This window comes from Phalacrocorax aristotelis, chromosome 4, assembly GCF_949628215.1.
Source record: "Phalacrocorax aristotelis chromosome 4, bGulAri2.1, whole genome shotgun sequence".
Classification (NCBI taxonomy): Eukaryota; Metazoa; Chordata; class Aves; order Suliformes; family Phalacrocoracidae; genus Phalacrocorax; species Phalacrocorax aristotelis.
Window position 1 is genome coordinate 74,258,551 of NC_134279.1, and position 24,428 is coordinate 74,282,978.

General features: G+C 37.5%; 1 protein-coding gene across 4 annotated transcripts in view; it reads right to left on the reverse strand.

The window, feature by feature from the left end:
* The window catches only part of FAM193A (family with sequence similarity 193 member A), an 82,477-nt gene that overhangs the window by 25,553 nt on the left and 32,496 nt on the right, over nt 1-24,428 (reverse strand). For all 4 annotated transcript variants that reach the window (XM_075092029.1, XM_075092027.1, XM_075092028.1 and 1 more), the window contains exons 2-8: nt 22,585-22,650; nt 19,663-19,908; nt 17,175-17,341; nt 16,727-16,894; nt 13,639-13,873; nt 10,306-10,430; nt 5,721-5,865 (exon numbers count right to left, since the gene is read on the reverse strand). In XM_075092029.1, the coding sequence (XP_074948130.1) occupies nt 5,721-5,865; nt 10,306-10,430; nt 13,639-13,873; nt 16,727-16,894; nt 17,175-17,341; nt 19,663-19,908; nt 22,585-22,650 (1,152 nt within the window). The remainder of the gene's footprint in view (nt 1-5,720; nt 5,866-10,305; nt 10,431-13,638; nt 13,874-16,726; nt 16,895-17,174; nt 17,342-19,662; nt 19,909-22,584; nt 22,651-24,428) is intronic.

Below are 24,428 nucleotides of genomic sequence, written 5' to 3' on the forward strand. Positions count from 1 at the left end.
AATGAAATGTGACTGGCATTAAATCATTGACATGTCAGATCCACTAAAATCCATTAAAATCTAGAGATACAGGGCTTTTGGCAAGGCCTCAACACAGGCTCAAGTGCAAACTCTGTTGTACCATATGTGGAACTAACAACCCAATCAAAGAGTCAAAAAAGTTAGAAAGGTAAACAAAATTAAGTAGCAACCTAGACTAACGCTATTTACCACGTATACTCCTCAAGGTATTTCATGCCCATGATGTATCTAAGGCTGGAAAAATACTTCATAATTACTCATCCCTGAATCACATCACCATAAAAGCACATAAAGACCCCGTAGCTTTTTGTATACAGACGATATTTTTTCTGATTTAGTAAATAAATTCACTCTGACAGAACGCAGAAACTTTAGCACAGCAAAATGTAAGAACAAAGCTTCTCCTGTTGTGCCTTACAACATTTTAAAAGCACTAGTTCATCAGTGAGGAAAAACAGCTACCTAGGTGTTGGGGTTTAACCTGGCAGGCAGCTGAACACTGCACAGCCATTTGCTCACTCCCCAACCCCAGTGGCATGGGGGAGAGGATCAAGGGGGGGGAGAGGAGGAAGGTAAAACTTATGGATGATATAAAGACAATATAGTAGGACAAAAAAGGAAGGGAAAATAGTGATAAAAGAAAATACAAAACAAGTGATGTGCAATGCAATTGCTCACCACCTGCTGACCCATTCCCAGCCAGTTGCACACCCCTCCCCGGCCAACTCCCCACAGGTTTTTTTGTTTCAGCATGTCATGTTGTACAGAATATCCCTTTGGTCAGTTGGGGTCAGCTGTCCCAGCTGTGTCTCCTCCCAGCATCTTGTGCATCCCCAGCCTCCTCGCTGGCAGGACAATATGAGAAGCATAAAAGACCTCAACCCTATGTAAGCTGCAAGCACTGATCAGAAACAACTATATCATCAGTATGTTATCAACATTATTCTCATATTAAATCCAAAACGCAGCACTATACCAGCTACTAGGAAGAAAATGAACTCTATTCCAGCTGAAACCAGGACACTAGGTTATGTTTTACACTTGTTCTTCTCATCTACTCAATTAATAAAAGAGAAAGTCTACCACCTTATAGAATATCACAAATTGCTTCATAAAGGTATGTCTGGATGCTTCAAGAAATTCATACTTTATCAAAAGTTTAAAGTTTTACTATTAACCTAGTGTATTATTGCTATTATCTTTATTTAACTTGGGAAATCTAAATTCTAAGATGGGGATTTGGAAAAGTATTAAGTGGTAAAGTTGTTTCAGAAATTCATTCAGCAAAACCAGCAGCATGTCATTCTAATGACTACTGTGGATTTTGATTTCCCTTGCTCTGGTGAGGTTACATTAACACCAAAAAATGAGTTTATCATGTGCATGTGTGTTTTTTTTAAAAAAAACGGCATGTATGAAATATTCTTGAACCGTTGGTACCATTTGTTAGACACACTAAAAGGTACTGCAGAGTCTGTGGCCAGAACCATCAAAGATTTCATCCTGATTGTACTACCAGCTTCTGAGCATATTTAAACACATCAATACTCACTGGTTTAGATGCCCTGCCACCTAGCTGAATCCTCACTGTCAAAGTAGGCACCTACATTCACGATAGATTGTAAGGGAAGACTTTAATGCCAAAGAATGAATTTTAAAACAGCCAGTGCATTAACTGGGAGCTGCCTACTCAAACCTGCCAAGAAATTGTCAAAGAAAACAGCATGGTTTAAGTCTGCGTACTCTTGAGTATTAATGGTAACAGGGGCCGAAGCTAAAGTCTTCGTACTTCCAACTTCACAGCCTTTCCAATACCCCATATCTGCAGGTATCTCATGTTATTAATTCCATAAATAAAAAAATAACTTCTTTCCCCTCCTTCTTTTCCCCAATGAATATTTATTTCAGCAGAGCAAAGCAGCTGCAATACAAACCATATGATTCATGCCCTAGAATTCTGCTAGGGAGTGAGAGAAATTCAAATGCCATCAGAAGGAAGAATTTACACTTCACTCTTGCACATCTGCAATGAATATGCTACACCACTGCGGCCCAATGGAGAAGAGAGGTCCACCACCACCCTCTTCCCTCCTCCCTGTTTATTTGAGGCTAAGAAGTATTTGAGATCCATCAGACAGGAGGTGGCAAAGTGAGACAGGCAGGTGAACAAGTATTTTCCATTCTGAAATGGATTTAATCATGAAACAAAACCAGCAGTTTGGTCAGAAGTGACACATACCACTAGATCACCTGTGAGAACTTTGATGTTCATACATATATCACAGGATGCTTGTTACTTCCAAATTTTAAACTCTGTATCAAATGTAAATAGCACATTTGAGCACCCTAAATTCCACCTGTGAATCTAATCTATTTCCCTGGCCTGTTTCACTAGAAATAATAAAAAGTAACTCATCTTGTCACAAACTCTCAGTACCCTAAAATAGTGTTTTGATTATACACCCACTATAAAGACAAAAAGCAGTTATGAACGTACAATACTGTTTTTTCTATTAAGTTGACCAGGACTGTCAAAACAAAACAAAACACCAAAAATAAAAAAAAAAGCAACTCCAAACACATAAATCCACAAAAACCCAAACAAACCCCCCCCCCCAGGAATATGGAGAGAAAAGCAAGAAGCTCTCCTTGGGCTCTTGTGGAACTGGGCAAAAGCATTCCTTTATTACTTTCTCCTGTGGGAGCCAGATTTAAAAAAAAAAAAAGAAAACACTTTCACACAATGTACATATTACTGCCTAGCCATTATTTATGGGAATGATCCAGATATATTCAGGGCCTCGTGAGTTAAATGTAGTCTAAATTTGTTAAGAAAAACAGGAACTGGAGGTATAGGTTGCATACATTTAAACTCTTCTGTATTTCAGATACCCTAAAAATCTTCCTCAGGTTTTAACATGTGATGAATACAGGTGTTGACAGGAACAAATGCTTCTTCTAAATTTTATTACAGTGTACACACATGTGGTATAGCAGCGCATTAAGTTACATGTCTCTGCATGACACAGCTGTCTTACACAGTCTTTTTTTAAAAAAATAATGTAGTGTTTTTATTACTTGCAAAAGCTATTATTTTTTTTCCCCCAAGAACAAGTAACATAACATACTGTACTGGAGGGTCCATTAATTTTCTCTGCTGATGCCCTGTCTAAAATTTTGGGTATAGTTCCACAGTAGATAAATGAGGACCATTCTCAGGTTCTCCTCTGTGGTGGTCTGCATGTTCTAACCTTTGATACATCAGGCAGTAAAACCTCACAACTTCGTTAAGCTGAGAGGCAGCAAATAATGGACATGCATTCACTGTTAAGATCCACAGTTTCCATAGTAGCCAGGCTGATTTCTACCTTGTTGACAAAAATACCACTGCAAATTCAGGTAAAATGGTCATACTGAATGAAGTATTTTTGAACAAGAGAGTATAACCACAGGTTATCACCAACACAGGGTTTAAGGCATGACTGTGAAAGTAACCTTTTTTACATATAAATACCAATATGAATATCTCCTTTAACATTTGATGGTTTAAGTTTTAGAATTGTTTTCCCTACACACCCCCCTTGCAGGCTTTTTTGGTAATTAGGAAATAAGAAGTCATCATATTAAGTTTTTCCAAATGGGAGAAAGGTTTCTGCTTGCATCAGGATACAGGCGTCACTGAGCAGATTAAAAAATTCTGTAAGACTCTACTTGTGGCAGTTGCATGGTCACTTGATACAGAGAAGTACAGAAAAACCAGTTATGGGCTGATTTTGAAGTGGTGCAGATCAACCAGTCACAAGCCTGACATGAATGTGACTCTGCAGAAATTCCCTTCTTTTGGAAAATAAGTGAATGATAAGAGGTGAACTGGGCTCCCTTTCTTACTGGAGAGGCAGTACCAGACAGCCATGACACCCCAGCACTACAAGGAAAATAACTTCTAGTAGCACAAAATGTGAGATGATGAAATTTTACTGAGCTGCCATCAAGTATTTAGGTGCACAAAAGCAGCCAGACCAAGACAAAACTTTGTAACTGACAGCTCACAGGTGCAGACCCCAAATATAGAATGATCTCTAAAAATAAAATTATTTATGTCCTGTCCTCATCTTGAAGGTACTGGAATTCATGATAAAAATTGACTTAAATCTTCAATCACAGGGAACAGCTTCTGAAGGACATCTACAGTGTACTATAAGACTTTAAAATACACTTATTTATAGGAGTAACATTAATGCATCTCAAATTGGATCTCCATACTCCCAATGCTCATAAAACGTCAGGATACAAGGTCTATAAAATTCTGTATCTTCAGTTATTTAAAGCATATTCTTTCTTCTAGTATACTTAAGATTGAACTAAACAGTATTGAAAGCCTTATATGAGGTGTTTTTTTAAAAAAATCAAGTTCTTTGAACATGAGACAAAAATCACATGAGCAATTTTGCGAGAGTATAAACAACCACTTGCAAAATAAACAGTTGTTTTCCTGAATATTAAGCTCTTGACAATGTAGGAGTCAACACAACAATGTGATTACTTTCTGAAATGTAGCACAAACTCAGAGCTGTCAGAACATACACTTAATTAAAGAAGGATAACTTCAGAGGTCTCAAATATTTATGTAGTGTGACTCTGAAGTTCTGATTTTGTCAGTTGTACAAAGGTCATCACCACACTATGCAACAAGTAATAGTTTTTAAAAGCAATCTCCTCCTCTGAATTTCATTTAATGCAATGACTATTTTGGAAGCTTACGGGGTTTTGTGGGGTAGGTTTTGGTTTTGGGTTTTTTGTCTGGTTTTGTTTGCTTCCTTTTCCTAGTGGCAACTACAAAAGAAAGTTTCAGATTACTGTGCTATGGGTAATGATAGAGTTAGAACTGTTGTGACTAAAACTTGTTGATTTGGGGGAGTCAGGAAGGCTTCAAGACAAGAAGCACCTAAACAAAAATTTACAACAACAACATTTGACCTTAGAAAAGCAGATGTACAGAACCATAAAGATAAGGAACTGCAGAGCAAACACTAAACCAGAACAGACTCAATGACAGTATATAAATGATCTTAGAACTGAGTTTGCGCAAAAGCAAAAGTTAACCAGTGGACACAATGAAGAAGAGTATATCCTTCATCCAGAGACCCCTGACAACCACCTGGATACACCAACAGGCATGTGCGAAGGACATTTGCATATGCTAATGAATCCACAGGAAATTAATCAATATGTATATCTTTTCTGAGGAAACTAATGAATAGGTATGTAAAGCTTGTATAAGTTATGCAACTAACCCTGTGCAGGCATGCACATTAGAAGGAGTGATCTCCTGTGTGTCCAGCACTGCAATAAAGAATACCTGCTTAATAGTCATTCCAACTACTGAGTCCTGATTTCAGCTTTTCACGGCATCAGTAATAGACAGGCTAAGGTCGTTCAAAAATGTTCAAAGACCATCTCTAAACAATGGCACAACAATCTGCTTTAACAATTTGTAGATGCTTCTGTACAATCCCCATTCCGTGTTGGTATGTTAGTGTTGTTTTCTATTCTGAAAGACTGACGTCAATGAAAAACATTACATTTTGTTGCTTCAAAGCTCTAGATAAAAATACCACAGCAACTCTTCACTGGAGGTACAGCCTTTCACGGGCTGCTCCCTACATAATCAGACTTGAGGCTGTTTACACGATTCTTACCTGTTCATCAACATAATCATCTATTCTTTTCTGACATTCAAGCCATGCTTCAGCAACTTGACCCATTTCCTGTTCCAGCTGATGATACCTTTGTAGCAAGGTACTATACATATCTTCACTACAGGAATCGTGCGTTGTTCCAAGCCTAAAAATTCAAATAGCACTGGTTACAAATGAGACATTTCACTGAAAGATCATGCTTTTAAGTTCTGCCAACCAAAAAAGTATTGTTTAAGTGCAGTTATTGATACACCTATGCCCACATAGCTGCTTGTATCCCCAAGTTGAGTATTTTTAGTCATTTTTCAAAAAATATCCAACAACTGCTTGTTCCAATGTTCTGTAACCAACAATAGCAAGAATGTGGGAAGTGCAACATTTCTAGAGCCTCTTTCCCACAAGCAACCAGATGTCAAACCTACTGAGCCGTATTTATCCAAATTTTGTTGCTCGATGTATTTATCCTTCCAAATTCTATGGGCTAAATATACATGTTGACTATTGACTGAAGAGCTATATAGTAAAGCCAGAAGCTTGCTCATCAGAACACTCATGAACAATGCTAAAACAATTACTAGACAAGTTGGAGTTCCAGCTGGGAAAAGCACTGTGGAATGAGACGAGAGATAATTTGGTTGAAGCAGTTATCTACTATCACTCGAGCAGCATCAAGTTCAAAATGTGGTTATGCTGTTCACTGATGACTGTCCCTGTAAGAGTCCCAGAAACAGGAGACAGATATCCCTTTCTACTATTTTTTGTACAGCAAATTCCTTTTAAAAAAAAAGTCTGAGCACATTACAATGATTCTTAAGTAAATAAGCAAATTCCTGAAATCTTGACTGCAGAAATAAATAAAAAACACAAAATTCCATTTGATAACGTGTGTTTAAAGCATGTTGAATTCTAATGACCTGTAAATTAACACAAATAAACTTCATGCTTTTCAACATTTCCCCCTACTCAGTAATTAAGAGGAAACTGGTTGGTAGTTAATTAGGCACAGAGGTTGTGTGATGAGTAAAGCCAGTACCAAAACACAAAATTCAAGTATCTCTAAACTTGACATTTAAGGCCAGTTCCAGCGTTTCAGGGAGTTTTGTTACAGAATTCCATTGCAACAGGATGCTAAGAACTACATAGTCCGACCTATCATCTGGCAAAGAACTGAGCCCTTAATTTTAATGTGGCAATTAAGTATAATGAAGAGCTGAACAAACAGACAACTCTAAGCATTGTTACAGCTCTTAAAACAAACTTGAATTTATTGGCAAAGTCATGCTATTTTGCTCTTTTTGCCTAGAACCTGCAACACAACCACTTCAAAAGGGTGCACAAACAATTCTGCACATTAGAAACTTGGGTAGTCCTTGCTTGATAGAGTACAAAAAGAAGCTGAAAGGGATACAGTGACTTTAGGATACAACACTTCCTCACTATCAGTACAAACACTGTCTATTTCTGGTACTAGATAATGATTTACTACTTTTCTTGAAGCCTGTGCTTCTGTATTACACAATTATGCGAAACTGATCCCTACTGTACAGATGTCAAGAATTTGTTCTCATAACTGCTGCTAAGTAGTACTATTCTTTCAAACACTAGTTGTGCACAAAGTCTTTTTTTAAATACACTCTCAAGTTAAAAGCAAAAGAACTTAATTTTAAAAAATTTAGATTAGCAATGCAACAGCATTTACACTTTCAATTTTTATTGTCATTCTTGAGTAAAGGTTAACATGACAGTAGTAAATATACTTTCACTCCCCTAAAGCAAATATAAAGCAACAGTCTAGGTAATATTTCAGCCCTGTAAACAGATGTGGAATATATTCCTGGATTGCAGTAAAAAAGGTAATAAAAAGCATCACACATACATCAAATGTAACAGGATTGCCCATTTTACATTAACTGAATCTTCCATGACATACCTGTTGAAATATATCCTACTGTATGCCTGCGTATCTTGCAAGAGCCCAGAATTTTTTGGCCAATAGCATTTAACTGAAGCTGTGCATATACCCTGAACACTGTCCCATCCCATACAGGGAAAGCAGAGAGGACAGAAAAAAGCCCCAGGTATCAGTTAGTTACTTCATTACCAAACCCCAAGAAAGCAGTCTGTTGAATGTAGGAGGCATGACAGTAGTTGTATATAATAAAAAACATCTTAACCCAAGAAAGACATTTAACATTGAAGAAACCTTTCATATAGACACCTTCATCAGGAAGGACTAGTCACTCCCCTAGGAAAGGACTGATTTCCTTAAATATTGGTAATGAAAATACAGCCTTATGAAATGTTGTGTCTGACCTGGAAGCCCTTCTGATTAAGTAACTCTTGATAAGCATATGGACAGTTCTTACAGCTGGTCTGCAGACTGTACACCTGAGTGTGCCTCCTAAACAAGCCAGAGGTGTTGACTAGGTAGAAACCAAAATACAACACATGAAGACCCTTTACCCTGAGTAGATGGTCCTTTACCCTGAGTAGATGACCAGTCCTGCGAAATACTGACACAGCTGTTCTCATATTAGCTAATAACCTGCAGCCCCACAAGACTGCTACGTTTAAACCTCTAAGTGAACATCTTTTCCTAGTCTGACATCTGATAAGCATTCTTGGAACTAAATCACAGTACACCAATTGTGTATTTTGAAAAAGCCAGAGATACAAAAAATTTAGTGATTTACATAAGCAATGACAGAAAGGGTGAGCACCCAAAAATCTAAGTGAAGCTGAGATGCCAAAACACCATTTCACATTTCTTCTTCAGGAAGAGAAAGCAGTAAGGCTAATGCTCTTTTGTAAAGAAACTCTGGCAACACCTTTTCTACTGCATGCAAACAATTCTCTACTGACCAAATGATCAGGGGACTAGGCTGATCCCTGCTTCTCCACGTGAGGTGTCTCTGATGGAACATTCTTCCACCAATGCCCAATAGAAGGCAGACTACGCCCCAGAAAATTTCTCAGGAAAGGCTACCTAATTCTCTTACTTCAAGACCCAGAGAACTCAGCAGTAAAATCCTGGGAGCCCATGAAAACAGACGCAATCTATGTTTACCAAAGAAAAGCAAGACATACACTATAGAAACAATGGAACAAGAAGCTTATGATGAATCTCTCCTTTCAGGAAGGCTCACGTGAATCAACCTAGGCAAAACCACAGTTTATGTGAAACACCCTTAAAGCTATCTAGTGAACACAGATGTACTAGAAAAAAATTCCTGCAGGAAGAGATTCTGCTTTCATCATATTTAAGCCTTGAAGGTAGCTGTCACTACAGTGAAGTTCTGCAAAGAAACCCTTTTTGGTGGTCAGACTTTAACTGCAGTAGCACTTGAGAACAACAGGTAAATGAAAACAATTAAATGTTTTGTCAAGAAATGACCATAAACTTCACTAAGACCACTCTCATCTCTGCAAATGAAGGCAATATAAACAGTCTGGATTAGCCAGGATTGCTGGAGTAAGAGATGCAGAGAAGCCTTGCCAGAAAGCATGGAGATGACTGAGGGATACAGCGTCAGTGACAGTGGTACTGGGAAATCAAACACAGATCGCTGGGGAAATATGTGATTGAACAATGTGCTATTGAACACAGAAACATAATTACCTGCCTGGAAGGAGGGGAGGAAAAAAAAAAAAAAAAAAGGCTTTTAGTACCAACCCAGTTTCATGTAAACCAATGAGAAGGTTATTCTGAGGGACCTTAGATTTCTTGCTGAGCCCAGTGACAATTAAGCTTCTTGCCTTTTCTTGCTTTCCTTTCTCATATCTACTAGCAAAAGGAGAACTCATCAGGAACTTCATTATTCACTGTGAGCAACATCTCTTGTGACAGACAAACTGGTCTTGTAGCATGGAAAATATACCCAAGACAATACCTTTAAAAACACACATGTATACAAAGCATAAATGTCTCTTCATCAGAAACAAGATTGAGAGGTCAACACAAAGCATCCATGACTGTACTTTAAAAATATTCAGACTTCGGATAAACAATAACATTACTATAAATTAATACCTCTTCCCTAAAGAACCCGAAACACTTTGCAGGTACACAAGCTACATGCAGAGCAACCTTGCTAACAAAATATACATTCTAAAGCTCTAGGAAACACATTATGTCACCAGACCTACAAGCACATAGCAAAGGATTTTGTTTCTTTTACATTCTCCAATAAAAAGATTGCTTAAAAATCCAAATTAAGTTATCTGTGCGCTGTGGGAAGCACGAAGGCATTGAGGCTTTAATTGCTTGTAGAGCTGTAAAGATAGCAGCAATGCCTGATGACAAGTGAAACAGTACTATTCAGTCATACCATCAGCATTTTCATATGATGCTGTCATTTTTGTAGGTAACCACAAGTGAGCAGATTACAGTAGTAATTCTTCTGACAAGCAAGTTATGACAGCAGCCTGCTCAATCAACAATACTGTTTTCAAGACAGATCAACAGGATTTTTACCTATTAAAGTGTAGAAACAGCAGAGTTGGTGTTTTTTTTTTGTAGACACTGTGCTTGCAAACATGGGTTTTGATTTCTCCTTTAAATTACAAAAGAAAAGTTAAACTCTACCTTAGCTGTGACACCAACGTTGGCAAGCTATTCTGCAGGAGTGGCTCAGAAAATACCAGATTTTGAAACAGATGCTTATTGTGCAATTCCCATGTCACCTGAAATTTCTTCAAATGTTCATTTTCCTATAACAAAAAAACAACCAGAAATAAGCTGGGGCAGGGGGAGTGTGGGCAGGGGGCAGTTTCTGTCCAAGGCAAGAATCTTTTTCTAATCTAGTTTCCAACCTACAGGCTGGGTTATCCAGCTCAGATCTCCCCCAGTTTTAATACCCAGAAACTCAGAATTTAAGTAACTCTTTAATGACTTAAATAACCATAGCTTCATTCCTTGTTTTTCTAAATTGTAATGGATTAAAGAAAAAGATAAATCAGACTACGTCATTGAAAGCTTCCATTTAATTCTGCACTGGAAGATATCTTTTATGAAGTGAACCAGTTCCTCTCAGGTTTTCTTGTCAATTGTCTCTCATTATTTTTTCAGTTATTTGAACTTATCTAGTAACAGACATATATGTTAGCAAGCTATAATCTTTATCAAAACTGACATAAATCAAGTAAGCAGTTCTCTCCCAGTACAGCTTCAAAATTGAAGTTTTCTAAATAGACAGGAGACTAACAGCTTACTTCTCTAGTAACCAGAATGTTTTTCTACTTGAGGTTATTTAACAAGTAATTGTATATAATTTCAAGGTCTAAAATTTAACTTTATTGTCAAAACATAAACCTAAAGACAGGTGTAATATTTTTTTCAAGTCCGTAAGTTTTTCCACATGTAGCCAGCAGTACGCAGGTTTTCTGTATCAGAACTCCTACACACAGGAAAATTAAATGCAAGCGTTCTAGCTATCAGATCAGCAAGTGAGCCCCGCGCACTATAACCTCAAGTACCCAGAAATACTGGAATACCCTGGAATTTCAAAGTGTTGTTAAGCATAGTGGGTTAAAAGCCAAATACATATTTATATCACACCTAACATGAGACTACCAGTATTCAAAAAAAGGAATAAATTCTGGAGTTTTGTTATTATTTCAGAAGGGTGGGTTGGGGTTTTATTTTTTTGAGTTGCACAAGACATATGTACCCTTTTACTTTGAATATTACGTCTTTAAAATATTAAAGATCTCTGTAAATCGCTAATAATTACAAGAGTCAACACTGAGAAAGGTTGATTTCCTAACCAATTTCCATATTATGCTGTGGACAACACAGTCAACCCTTACCTACAAAATCTTGTGTATCAGATGGCACAGAGTACTATATTTCTCACAAAGAAAGACCAAATAAGTTCTCCCTTCTAGTCTGTTATACTGTGTACTTGAGGACTCTCCTGCACCGACCACAGTCTTTCCAGCTTGCTTTCAGTATAATCTGACATTCCTTGCTCTTTAACATCATTAGTTAGCTGGATTCCTTTGAAAGGAAGGACAACTGTTCATAATTTCATTGAGAAATTAGTTCCTCACAGGTGGAGGTTCAAGGCATTATATGCCTTTGTACAGCATGCTATGTGGGAAGGTTTTACCTTTAAAAGGAAGGCTACACTAAGCTTAGAGATCTTGACTGCCTTTTATGTATTTCAGCTAAAAAGATTCCTTCTTCCATGGTGCGCTGGTATCTTGAGAGAAAACCACGCACACTGAAAGGGCTAGTGACCCTACTACCTGTACTGAAAGCTGTGACATATTACTCCATTTACTAGAAAGGTTATTTAATAAACCTAAGAAATTCATAACAAGAGACAGTATCCTACATTCTCACATTTCAGTTTCTGTATGTCATGGCTTAGTAGAAAGAAGTTTACAGTATTTACTGGGCTGCAGAAGGAAAAGAACAAGAAAGATCTGGGGTATTTTGTGTTTTCTTATGCTTTGTTTTCTAAAGGAGAATAGGAATTTTATTTTACTTCGAATTTTGCCAGGAAAGGGGAAGATTAGGGAGTTCAAGCATCTTCTCGTTCTTCATGGTCATTATTTCAATCTCTCATACCTGCTAAGTTTTCATGATTACTAGCTCACAATAGTAACCGGGGGGAAAAATGTTAAAATATTATTTTCTCATCAGCTACATAATTCTGGCACTAATGGGTTAATTATTGGCAGATCTACTTTGAGAAAGCTAACTTTTTTATTGTAATCCTTTGGCTTTTCAGCTGAACAAATTTCTAAGTTCCAATGCAAAACAACCTGTAGATCAATCTTCTCCCAAGCACCTTGTTAAAGACTTAACAACTATTAAAAGCAGCCAATAAACTGGAGAGATGATAGTGCCCTCACATCTGTAAGTGATAATGCTGGAGAAGACAACAGACAACTGAAAATATTGACACTGACAACAGAAAAAAAAGGCATGACACATGCTCAAGGTCCTTAACAGAAACATCTTCCCGCTTTGCCAATTGAATTTTACTAACAGCCCTACCTCAGTAATGGTGCTCTGCTTCTCCTGCATTTTATATCCTTCTCACCTGTGGCCATCATAGTCTTGTTACTGCCTATTCTTTTCCTTTCTTTAGATACCTACTGTCACATTCTTCTAATTGGCAAAAAACCCCAAATATACCAGTTCATCCACTTTTTTTTTTGCTTGCACAAAGCTTACACAAGAGGGATGCACAGGGTAAGGACATCAACAAAGGATGTACAGGAAAGGATTATTAACAAAACAGGATTAATAACCTTCTCAGCCCTTAAACAGAGTTACAGAATTACTCACGATGGACAATTACTCAAGAAGAGATTTTTCTTTTTTAAGGCTGTTGCTTATTTTCTACATGACAATATAATTCCAAGTCTAACATCAGAATCAGTTGACCAAGAAAAACATTTAAGAACGAACAAGAGCTTTAGAAATACATAGCATAACATATTCATTCCAACGTAAGACATGATCTTCTCAAGTAGCCATTCTTGCTTTTAAGTTAAATGAAAAACTGAACATTGAAACAATCTAAGTTAGTGCTACACACAAAAGTTTGTATCCTTTAAACATGGCTGTCAAGAGACCATTTAAGAGTGTTTCACCCATTTTCAAAGGCATTATCTAAATTTTTGTAGATCAGCTTAAAGATTAGTTTCAGAATAAGTGCCACAAACAACATCCCACCTTTTTCTTTACAAACAAAAGGTAATTTCATCAATTCACTGTAAGAGATGCCTAATCTACAACTCTGAAAATTAAATTTGCATTTTCAGAATATTCCTGTCTCCAAGCAGGCACATAGAAAAAAACCTTACATTTTACAAACCACAGAAGACACCTGAAAGAGCTCAGAGCAGTTCTGCTAGCACTACCCCTAGCAAGTAAAAGCATATAGGTTAGTGTGAGTCTTACCAGAGTTACTAGAAAGGCGCTGATTGTACATGCTGCCTGACAGAGTGCACTGTATTCTTCAAGTAGGAGTGAGATGAACTGATGTGCCTGTGGTGGCCCTTGTATTGCTAACGTTGATGCAACTTTAGATCCCATTGACAAGTGTCTGAGCAGACGAACCTTCATTTCAAGCACGTATTCTCTAGCTTGCTGTTCCAACCGTTGGTAAAGCTGATATGGATCTCTTTCACAAAGCCTGTATTTTTATAGTATTTGTTAAAAAAACATGCATTAATCAATTTTTATTTTCCTAAAAATTACTATCATTGTCATCAGAAAGAAACAATGGCTGGTGTTTACTTCAGCGACCTTAAATCTGGGAGAACACAGTCCAGTTCCCTAGTTTTACACTGTGGAACTGAGCTCCCGTGTAGCTTTAGGATTAGGATGCCCGCACACCTGAGGAACAAATTAATTTAGGACCTTAGTATTTCACTTCAACTTGTGAGCTGAAACACCTTTATTCTATTTGCATACAACCCTACAGACACTTAGGCTCTTCAGACAAGCTTCTTCACAATGTTCTTATATACAGCCCTAATAAGAGTCCCAGTTGGAACAGCCAGATCTAGGACTGATTAATATCCTGTAGAAGAACAGACCTTTACTTCAAGCCATTGAAGGAGCTTGACCTGTTAGGCAGCCAGAACATGCCTAAATATATATACTAACCAGACTGGACTCGGTGACTGCTTTAGGGGACACTTCTATTGTTGAGCTGAACTGAAAGAAACCATTCATACAATTACCAAACTTTTAAGACACTCATTCATGAAACTCCTCCTCACCTTCATTTAGAGTTTCTTACCCCAAGTTGCAGATCTCCTGTACAAGGACATTTTTTGCATCTTTTATTGAAGCTGTGCCATTGTATAGCAGAGGTATGGGACCCACAGGGCCACAAAAAATGTCCTTCAAGGAACATGACTTAGGGCACTCTACTATGGTAGCGCCTAAGCTGCAATCACTAAAAATGATTGGTGAGGATTTTTTTTGTGTTTGAGGTTTTTTTTTTTTTTAAAGTCTGTAACAGGGACTAGAATTTGGGACTCGTTTTTTTAACAGAAGCACACTAACATTGAAGCTCCAGAACCATACTGCCCTCCATGCACTCTATTCAGCCACTCAATGCCCACAAGACTTGTGTCACCTGTCACAGTGTCAAAGAGAGTCAGGGCTTCCTGCTAAGGACAGCATGCAGCTGGCTAGGTCTGATACTCTCCTGGAAGTGAGATGTGGATTTGAACCACCTCACACAGAAAACCGAACACCATGGCTGCTTTGAACCACTGTAGAGTGAAAACATACTATTTAAAGTCCTGTGCATGGAGTTTAAGCACTTGCCTCAGATATTTTTACAGCACAGGGAGGTAGGGAAGAAGAAAGAGATTAGTACTTAAGAGTTAGATGAATAAAAGTCTGCTGCTATCTAGTCCCTGCTCTTGCCTCCTCATTCACAAAATGGAGTACTATCATACTGCCATAAAGTGCTCCAACATAAAACAGGGACACTACTTGGCACCACTACTTATTTTCAAGAAGACCAGAGTGTTACTTGCCAGCTCTAACAGAGCTGAACATTGAATTAGGAATTTCTGCCTTTAAACATAGATTTACTTGGCCACAATATGACCTTTGGCATGCCACCTACATGGTTTGTTTGGGGGAGTTAGGGTTTTTTTTGCATGTGCTTTTTTTTTAATCACTTTCAACACTTACATTGACTAGCTTTGTTAAAAGACACACTAGTGTCTGCTCACAGTATCCTAATTTTAATTCATACTTTGGAGACCGTAAGGAACTCGAGTGAAAAATATTGACACCTAAGGTTTCTTTCTTTGAGAACGTGTTTCTGCCTTTGTGCTTTATGAATCTCTCTCAAAACCGAACAGGAGTTCTAGAGAAATCAAAGCTCCTAAGTACATAAGTAAGATATACAACACGTGTTCCAATTTCCAAAATTTTTCCATTGAAGAGAAACTGCATAAAAGCCAACAACCATTTTAACTGTGATTCAAGTTTTAATTACCTACACACTTTGTAACATTTAAACATCTTTGATTTCAAAACCTATGTTGCATGTTCTCATCACTTAAATAAATTGTGTCTAACAGGGAGGCATACTATAGTACTCTATACTTACACAACTTGTGTTTAAAACCAAACACTCAGTTTTTCTGTAACAGAAGTGCAATAAGCTTTTTAAACTATCTGTTAAGGCTGATTCAGGAGTACAGTCATATAAAGAACAATGCTAGATGACTAGAATCTTTCAAAAGTTCCTTTAGCTTGCCAGAATTTAGCTTCAGCTAGAAACTCCACATAAGAACTACAGTTTGTCAGACTAGTCAGACCATAGTATATTAAGTACGTACAGAACCAAGGAGAGCAACTATTCCTTGACCACATATTCAGTTACACAGAAACTGAGATGAACCTCCTGATGCACCTTAAGGACAGCCACACTATTCTCAAAAGAAAAAAATCCCTCAGCTGAGGATCTCATTAAGCACATTTTCAACTTGACACCTAGAAAAGCTACAATTTCAACTTCTGAAATGAGAAAGAAGTTGTCAGAATCCACCTCATTTAGTGATCCATGGCCAATATTACGGATTTTTTTTTTTTTTTTGAAGTCTCTTCTAGCTGTTACAACTACAGTAAGATGCAAGCACTATTACAACTCAGGTTAGTTCGACAAGGTAAGATTTTCATGTAGGGCAATTCAAACTAAACATTGTCGTATTAATTATCATAATCTCCAGGTCTTTTGAAGAATAAGATTTTTGGCACCCTTCCTTAATTATACATTAATATTCCTATTGCAAACAGCACACAAATTTCATAGCTTCCCATGCATTCAAGCTAGCATTTAAAAATCCTGCATGGAATAGAATTGACTGTTCTGACTTTTCAGTCTAGTGCAGAGGCAATCATTCCAAGCAACTACAACCTACAGATGGTAAGTAACATTCTATGAAAAGGCAACTTAAAAACCAATTTTAAAAATTCTCTTAGCAATTTATATATATGTTTCAAAGTGCTATACCTATCCACCAGCTCTTTCATTCCTTCTTTATCTGGTACCAAAGATTGGTCTTGGTCATCTGCCAAAGGGGTCCCAGCTTGGCGATATATACACCGAACCATATATCTTACTTCTGACCAATAATTTTGAAGCTGCTGAGGTTCACGTTCAGGCTCTGCTGAATTCTCTCTGCAAATAATGACAAAAATAATTACTCTCTATTGTATATCACATAGGTGTATTGATTCATACTATTCTGAAGATGCTCTTCAGAAAAACAACATCTATCTGAAAATGCCTAAAATAACATGACTGAAAGTATAAAATTGGATTAAAACCGCCATCCATAAGTTACTATTATTGCCAGATAGCCTGTTTAGCGTTTAAGCATACACCAACGGACAAGCTACAACACTGTCGACAGTCTGACTACAGGCACCGTGCTATTGAGTTTGAATTCAGTTCTTACCTGCGCTCATTACAGGCCTCACAGTTGCATGCTATGTCTGAAGGAGAGGAATTGCTAAGATCTGCAGCAGGCACTGTCTGTGCACCAACAGTTATTCTTCCTCCTCCTACAGATTCCTGCTGTGATCCACTGTTTCCAAGAGGCATGTGCAAAAGGAAATCTTGGCTCTGAAAGGAAAAAAACACAGGTCGCCTTCAGTTTGTAAGGCAGAAGTCTGAAGTGTTAATAGGTAGGCAAATATTAATGTGGCAATTCTTAGTGGTGAATGTATTTTGGGAGGACACTCAATCAGGCACAAAGAATTTACCTTCAGAAAGCCTAATAAATGCAGGATACGGACTGAGAAAACCAGTGATATAGTTTCATTTCCAATAACCCAAGTATGGTGGTTATAATTATCACCTTTATGTACTCCAGCATAAACAATGAACTGAGCTAAAGGAAAGTTTGCATCACCCATGATTAATCATAAACTAGTAATATCTCTTCAGTCTCTATTTGGCAGTATGTTTGACTTTTGTAGTTTCTGGCAAAAAGCTGTAAAATCTCCTTGTTTATAACAGCCAGACATACTACTTCCTAGTAATGGGTGTTAGAAAGCTGCTCTCATTGGGAATGGATGCTATCCCTGTGTACAGTGCTGCTCAGTACTAGCAGATGACACAAACCTCCCTCCAAGGCTGCTGGTATTTTGGTCTCCAGCTTCTCTCCCTCCTCTGTGCTCCAGCACCAGTACATACCATGCTTCTCTACTGCATCTTCCCCAAGTTGCCACCAGCCTTCTGTGGCACCAGGCAGAGACCTCTCCCACATCATTAGAATGACTGAAGGGGGATTTTTTTGTGCTTCACTCCAGATCCCAGGGCAGGATGCAAACACAGGTCAAAACAAACCTGCACGTATTTGCTGCCAACAGCAAGACCAGCTACTGGGGATGGTGCTGAGGCAAACCAAGCTATGTAATGAGAGCAACAGCAAGCTGAACACAGCAGCATCTATAGCAAACCACTTATACTCTGGCTAGCATGACTGACAACAGATTTTTTTTTTTTTTAAAGCTCATTTTGGTTTTTTCCCAGCTGGTTTCTCTCATTTGACTAGCCACTTAACTCAAGCTTCCCAGCTTGGAAAATCCTTTTGCCATTTTCTTTTAAAAATTCCTCTTTAAATAAGAAAACAGTTGCCAAATTAAGAAACCACAGTCAATTTTTATTTTACCTGGAGTATCTATAACTTAAAACATTTAGGAAGCAAATCCTGCCTTCCTTGCACTTGTAGGATGTTTGTTTTCTTTACTAATTCATCAAACAGAGCTTAAGTATTTAAAAAATTTATACTCAGCTGAACAATGATGTGCTTCAGTCTTGCTGTGCTTTGAACTCTCTAGGATGCGTTTACCATCAGACTACCAGTATAATTCCCTTAGATGTAATATCTTTGAATTTTACTAACCCTTTTTAATAGCACGAATATCCGTAAACACTGTTTGTATACAAGTGATATACCCTGAAGTTTTACTTACAAAAAACTATGTTAACTGTGCTTTTAACATGAGTTTAATAACATATGCTATATGAAAACAATCTTTTTTTCACACTGATTTGTTTACTGAAAAAAAAAATCTGCATGTGCCTATGGGCACGTGCACAGCCTGTTCGCTCCCTACAAGAAGATGGTAGCTGGAATCTATAATGCTTCCAATTTTTGGAAACATGTGGCTTCCCAGATCAGTTGTGAAGATTTGGGTCTGCAGAATAGTATCATAGTCTAACAGGGTTTTGCTGGACCTGTCAATGAACTTTTTTTACCTTTCTGCTACACTGAACACAGCTCTTAAGTGATGTTGAATTCTCATTTGAAAATACATTTTAACACATAATTTAGAAAATAATCACAACTTGAAATATTAGCACCATTAAGTCAGTGGTTGCAGTGCTATAACAAAGAATAAGAAATTGGTAGATGCATTCTATGCAAAGTTGTGCTTCTTTATTTAAAGAAACAGGAAAGAAAAGATGACTAAACTCAGACACCTGCAGGAAGGTGGCAGTGCAAGTGCAGTGACTCAAGAACACTACTGAAAGAACAAGGAAAATTCAGGTAGTTTGCCTCACAAAGGGGGGAAGTACACATGAACAGACAAAATAGAAAAAAGTGTAATGATTAAAGGTGCATTGATAAGAGCAAAGAAACAGAATTTAAGTAAAGGGGATAAGGACAAAGTATGAGATCCAATAAAATTGCAAGGGCAAAAAAACCAGCAAGAAACAAATCCAAGCCTTGCTTTACTCAAAAATTAAAACCTCAGAATCAGAACTCCTCATTTTTGGATCAATTTGCCTGTTCAGTTTTGCTCACAGGAAAACCCAGAATCTCCTAAAACACTTTCTAAGTGTTTACTGTTTAAGTTATTTCAAAGCACAAAGTAGCATTCACTCCATAACAACATATCTTCTTAGTCTACTGAATTGAAGTACTTTCAACTTACCACAAGAGATTGCTCTATTGTAGCATGCCTTTCCTCCTTTTCGACTGTTCGTCGACAGTCTGGACATACCCACAGTGGAAGATGCAGCATATTGTTTGCTTTTGGAGATGTGGAAAGTGCTGTTTTGCTAGAATTTTTTATTCCGCTCTCTGAAAGCGAAGTATCTTTTCGTTCACTTCTACAAAGAAGACAATGCTCGCCAGTTGTATATGGTGCCCTTTGGCCCAAGCCAAAGGTAAATGGTGTCTAGAAATATGTTTTGATAAATAACTGGTTATTCACAGAATATGTACCACAAAAACTTATTCTGAGATTTAAAAAAAACATATTTTAACAGTCAGCATTACATAGTGAATACTTGAAGTGTCCCAAGATCAAACACAGCAGTGTTAATATCCATGTGGCAAACAATTCTGTTTATGAATACACTCCCATTTAAAAAGCAGTGTTTTCAGGAAACATGGACTACAGCCTTCCCCTCTAAAATAATTCAGCCGAGATGCAACAATCTAGTAAGTAAAATAAAAAAAGGATAGTACAATTCCTTTTACTATTGTCATTCTTAGAAATAACAAGGAAAAAGAACAGCTCTTCTAAGTTCTCCGTTACCTCCTTTTTCAATACTAAATGAAACAAAGACACCTTCAGCTAAGCTTTTGACAAAATTAAAAGCTTAACTCTGTTTTGTAAAACCAATCAGTAGGGTCTTAAAATCCACTATCAGCCATTGAATAAAGTAGACTTGGTAACTTATGAGGACAGAGGCAGTTCAAAACTTACTTCCTCTTCCAAGATGCTACTACTGTGCACGAAGATATGGTTCAGCCATGAGATGACAACTACTCACCAAGACTAATACTCAAAAATATGTCAAGCAGCACAAGCCAAAGAGAATCCAACTTTACGAGACATAAATGACATTATAAAGAGTGGAACAAACCACCTTGTAATGTCAGAGTTACAGATTTATCTGATTATATTACAGCTATTAGCTCTGCCTTAATTAGCAAGATCTTCTATGTAAACCTCAAAATAGTTAAATTCCTTCCCCAAAGAAAGGCAAAATTTGAATAAGTCATTCAAGCGTTCCTCTCGATACTGCTCCAACCCCAATACTAACAAAAACAGTGCTTTAAAGAACCTGTAGGGCTGAACTGCACAAGCACAGGTGAGAAGTTGTTTAGAGGAAAGGACTAGTTGAAGCTATAACACAATTCACTAACTCTCCTTTTGTCTTTACAACAAGAACAAATCAATTCCCTACTGCTGACATCTGAAGAAAAACAGCACAGCATCGCAAACTCTGGGTTTTGTGTTCTTTGCATTTATGAAGCTGACAGACTCAGCAATATGGAATGAAAAACTGAGAATTCTAGACATCAAAAAAAGACACGCTGAATTAATCTCCACAAGTATCATCTTTCAGAAGTTCATGAAAAATTTAAGTTAATAGATGTAGTAAGAACAGCTAATCTCTTTACTCACTGATGCCACAGCAAGAATTCACACCTAAGCACTAAGGCAAGAAAAAGAACACAATTTCTCCAGGTGTCTACTGCAGGTTTTGAGAAGACATTCTCATGAGGGAAGACTCACTCCGCCTCCTGAAAGGCTGGAACCATCCCCTTACTGGCTCTACAAGCATAAACAGATTTCTCAAATTAGACATTCCTCTTGGCTGACCTGTGCTCAACTGCAGATCTTATTAATGCCTAAAAACCCTGCACGCAGGAGGCCACAGCTGCTCATCCCCTTAGCCCTGAAAGTTTCCTTGTTAAAATAATTTTTTTTGAAGGCGGATTAAGTCTGTTGGAGTGACAATGACATCTTTATAGGTATTGCAGGCAAATCATTATGAACATCATCTGCAGGTCATCTTCCAACATGAAGAAAAAGCAGAGGACAAAAAGGTGTTAAGTTCAGAAGTTAGGACAACCTGAGACTTACTCTTTTGCAAAGGTAAGGGTCATTGCAAACATATCCCAGCCATGCTGCAAGGAATTCTAAAAGTTAAGACCCGTGTGTGCAATTTGCTTAAAGTTGCACCATGACCATTGAAAAAGCAATGGCAAATACAGCAGGAAGAACAATCTTTATTCCAGCCACTTCGGACTCAGTAAAACCCTAACAATCTCTCAACTTGGCCTGTGTATATGACAGATAGGAAGTTCAAATGAAAGCACTTGATTTGCATTGTGCTCTAGGAACCAACTGCTAAGAATGAAAGTTTCTAAGCACTTTATTTCTAACAAAATTGACAGATCTTTGACAAAATCTATACCATAAGCATCTCAGACTCCCCTTATGACTCTGTCATAATAAAATAAAGCTACAAATTGCAGTTTCTTATTTAAAACATGATGAATGCAGTGACCATTTCAGCAGCAGCACTAAACTCTTCTTGGATTAGATAAGCTTGGAATTAGGTCACACATACATTTGTATGTCTTTAGTGTAATCAGAGCAAAGTGTACGTTTTGAGAAAAGCAAGATATTTTTCCACTAGTCAGACTTCAAAAGCATGTGATGCATCTCTAAGAAAACACCCAGTCTCACTTTTTCTCTGAAACATGTTCAGATATAACATTCATAAATGAAAGCTGGAAGTAGGACAAGCCAGAACAGAAATAACTGCATCTCTGCTATGTATTTAGATTTATTTCCAAGAATAACTTTATTACCATAAAACTGCAGGTTTTTACACATCTATGTCCAATTTCAGGCTTATTATAACAATAAAATTTTGCTTTAGAAACAGTAGCTTTCACTGCTTTTTAAAGCTTGAATAGTGAAGTCATCAGAAACTGACTTCAGTTAGCCAAGTCCCATTCTCAGAGATGTAGATCTTTTTGAAGAGTTCTCTAGTACATTTAATAAATAATTCTACTATCATACACACCCACAATATTTGTCTGCACATACCTGAGAAACACCTGTGAATTCTGATCCAACAGAATTGTCTGTAAACTGTGTACCATTTAGCGAAACCTGGAAAAAATGAATAGTGTGTTGGTTACGATAGTTGAGTTTAATGCTAAAAAGAGCATTTAAAAATTAAACAAGAAAAACTTCCTCTGCATCTGAGGGTTGATAAAACAGCTTCTGAAGCTTGAATGATTGTTTGACTGCAGAGATGGGAAATCCTTTTTCTTTTTTGTAATAGAAGTTATACACATGCAAAAGTTTACAGTTTTATCATTTTAAACTTTTGCACTATAGCTGTTTTATTAGCAATGCAACTCTGAGATGAAAGAATTGGTACAGAAAAAGGTCATAAGGAAAACGACTTTTTTCCTTCTGTACTTGATTGTTTGCCTTTAGCTCTTAAACTTCTATTGTGAGTTGAGACAATTACCAAAGATTCTTGCCTTTTGAAAGTTGAATACAATACTGCTCAGAAAAATATGCAGCGTTAACCAGGAAGACCCTTCCACAGCAAGCCTCCACATGGCATTCAGCTATTCCGCTGCAGAAGCCTTCCTCCTGCCGCAGGTTATAATTCATACAGAAACCTCTTGGAGCTCTCTCCTGTACCTTATTTCTCTGCAAGTGTTACAGAGACTACATTGGGTATCAATGAAGTGCCTTTCACAAGCCCCAAGTGTCTTCATACAGCATTAGTTGAGGACACTAAAAAAAGAGTAAAGTTCAGACAGCATACAAATTCAAGTCAGTGGCAGTGACTAGGCAGTGACTAGGGCAGTAGAGCCCTAGTTCACACTGACAAAAGGCATTTGATTTAAAAGAAATGAGAGAGGAAATAAAGTCAGTCAATATTTTATTCTTTATTTTCCCTCTTCTTGAGCACTGGCTTCTCTCTTGAATTTCAGGTACAATTTACCTCATGCCTCTGTTCCACCCTTCAGATGTTTTTGCTAACCCCTTCTTGCTCTCCAGTTTTCCACCTACTATTGCCTGATACTAATGTTTCTAAGACTACTCTAAAGACTGCAATAAAATCCAGCCTGTTTAATGCAGGAACCCCCACATCTTGTGTGTTGGATTTACCGAGTTCAGAAAATATTTTTACCGTGCTACCAAACCAGAAACTCAAACTGGAGCATCCTCCAGTTTTACACATCCACAGGATTACTGACTGCTTGGTTTACAGAGACAGTGAGATTATTGCAAAGCCATTGTCTTCAGATGGATTTTTCACAGGCAAACTAGAGGGTAAAACACAATCTTCAAATCATTGCTGCAGACACAAATAAGAAACCACGCAACTTGACTTACATACCCTATGCTAACTTTGAAGAGTAAGTATTTAAGAAAAAAGACTTCATATGCAAGTCAAGCATCTCAGATATAAAATCATGGAAGTAAAAATGCTGATGTGGACGAGTACCCTATTTTTATTCAGCCACTTTCCAACAAGCGTGCATGTGGGGGGAAAGACTTTTGAATTAGAGTCAGTCGTCTTTAAGAAAAGAATCATCCAGTACTGGAGGTCCGCTGGTTACTGGCATGCATATACATTCAAGAACAAAGAAACCAGTAAGAAATTTCAGAATGAAATTGATATCTGCAGCTCAAAAAAAAAATTCTTTTGAGAAAATTTATCCAAAAACATTACCTATTCATTAAGGGAGTACATTTACCTTCTTTACGTTCAAGACAGTGATAACAAGAAATGCATGAGCTGTCACATTTAAACATGAAAGTGTTGAGTGACCAAGCTGAAGGCAGTCAGAAGTGTTATAAAAGCAGAGACAGAAGTGGGAGCTTTCTGTTATCCACTAAATGTCACAGGATGCCAAGACAAA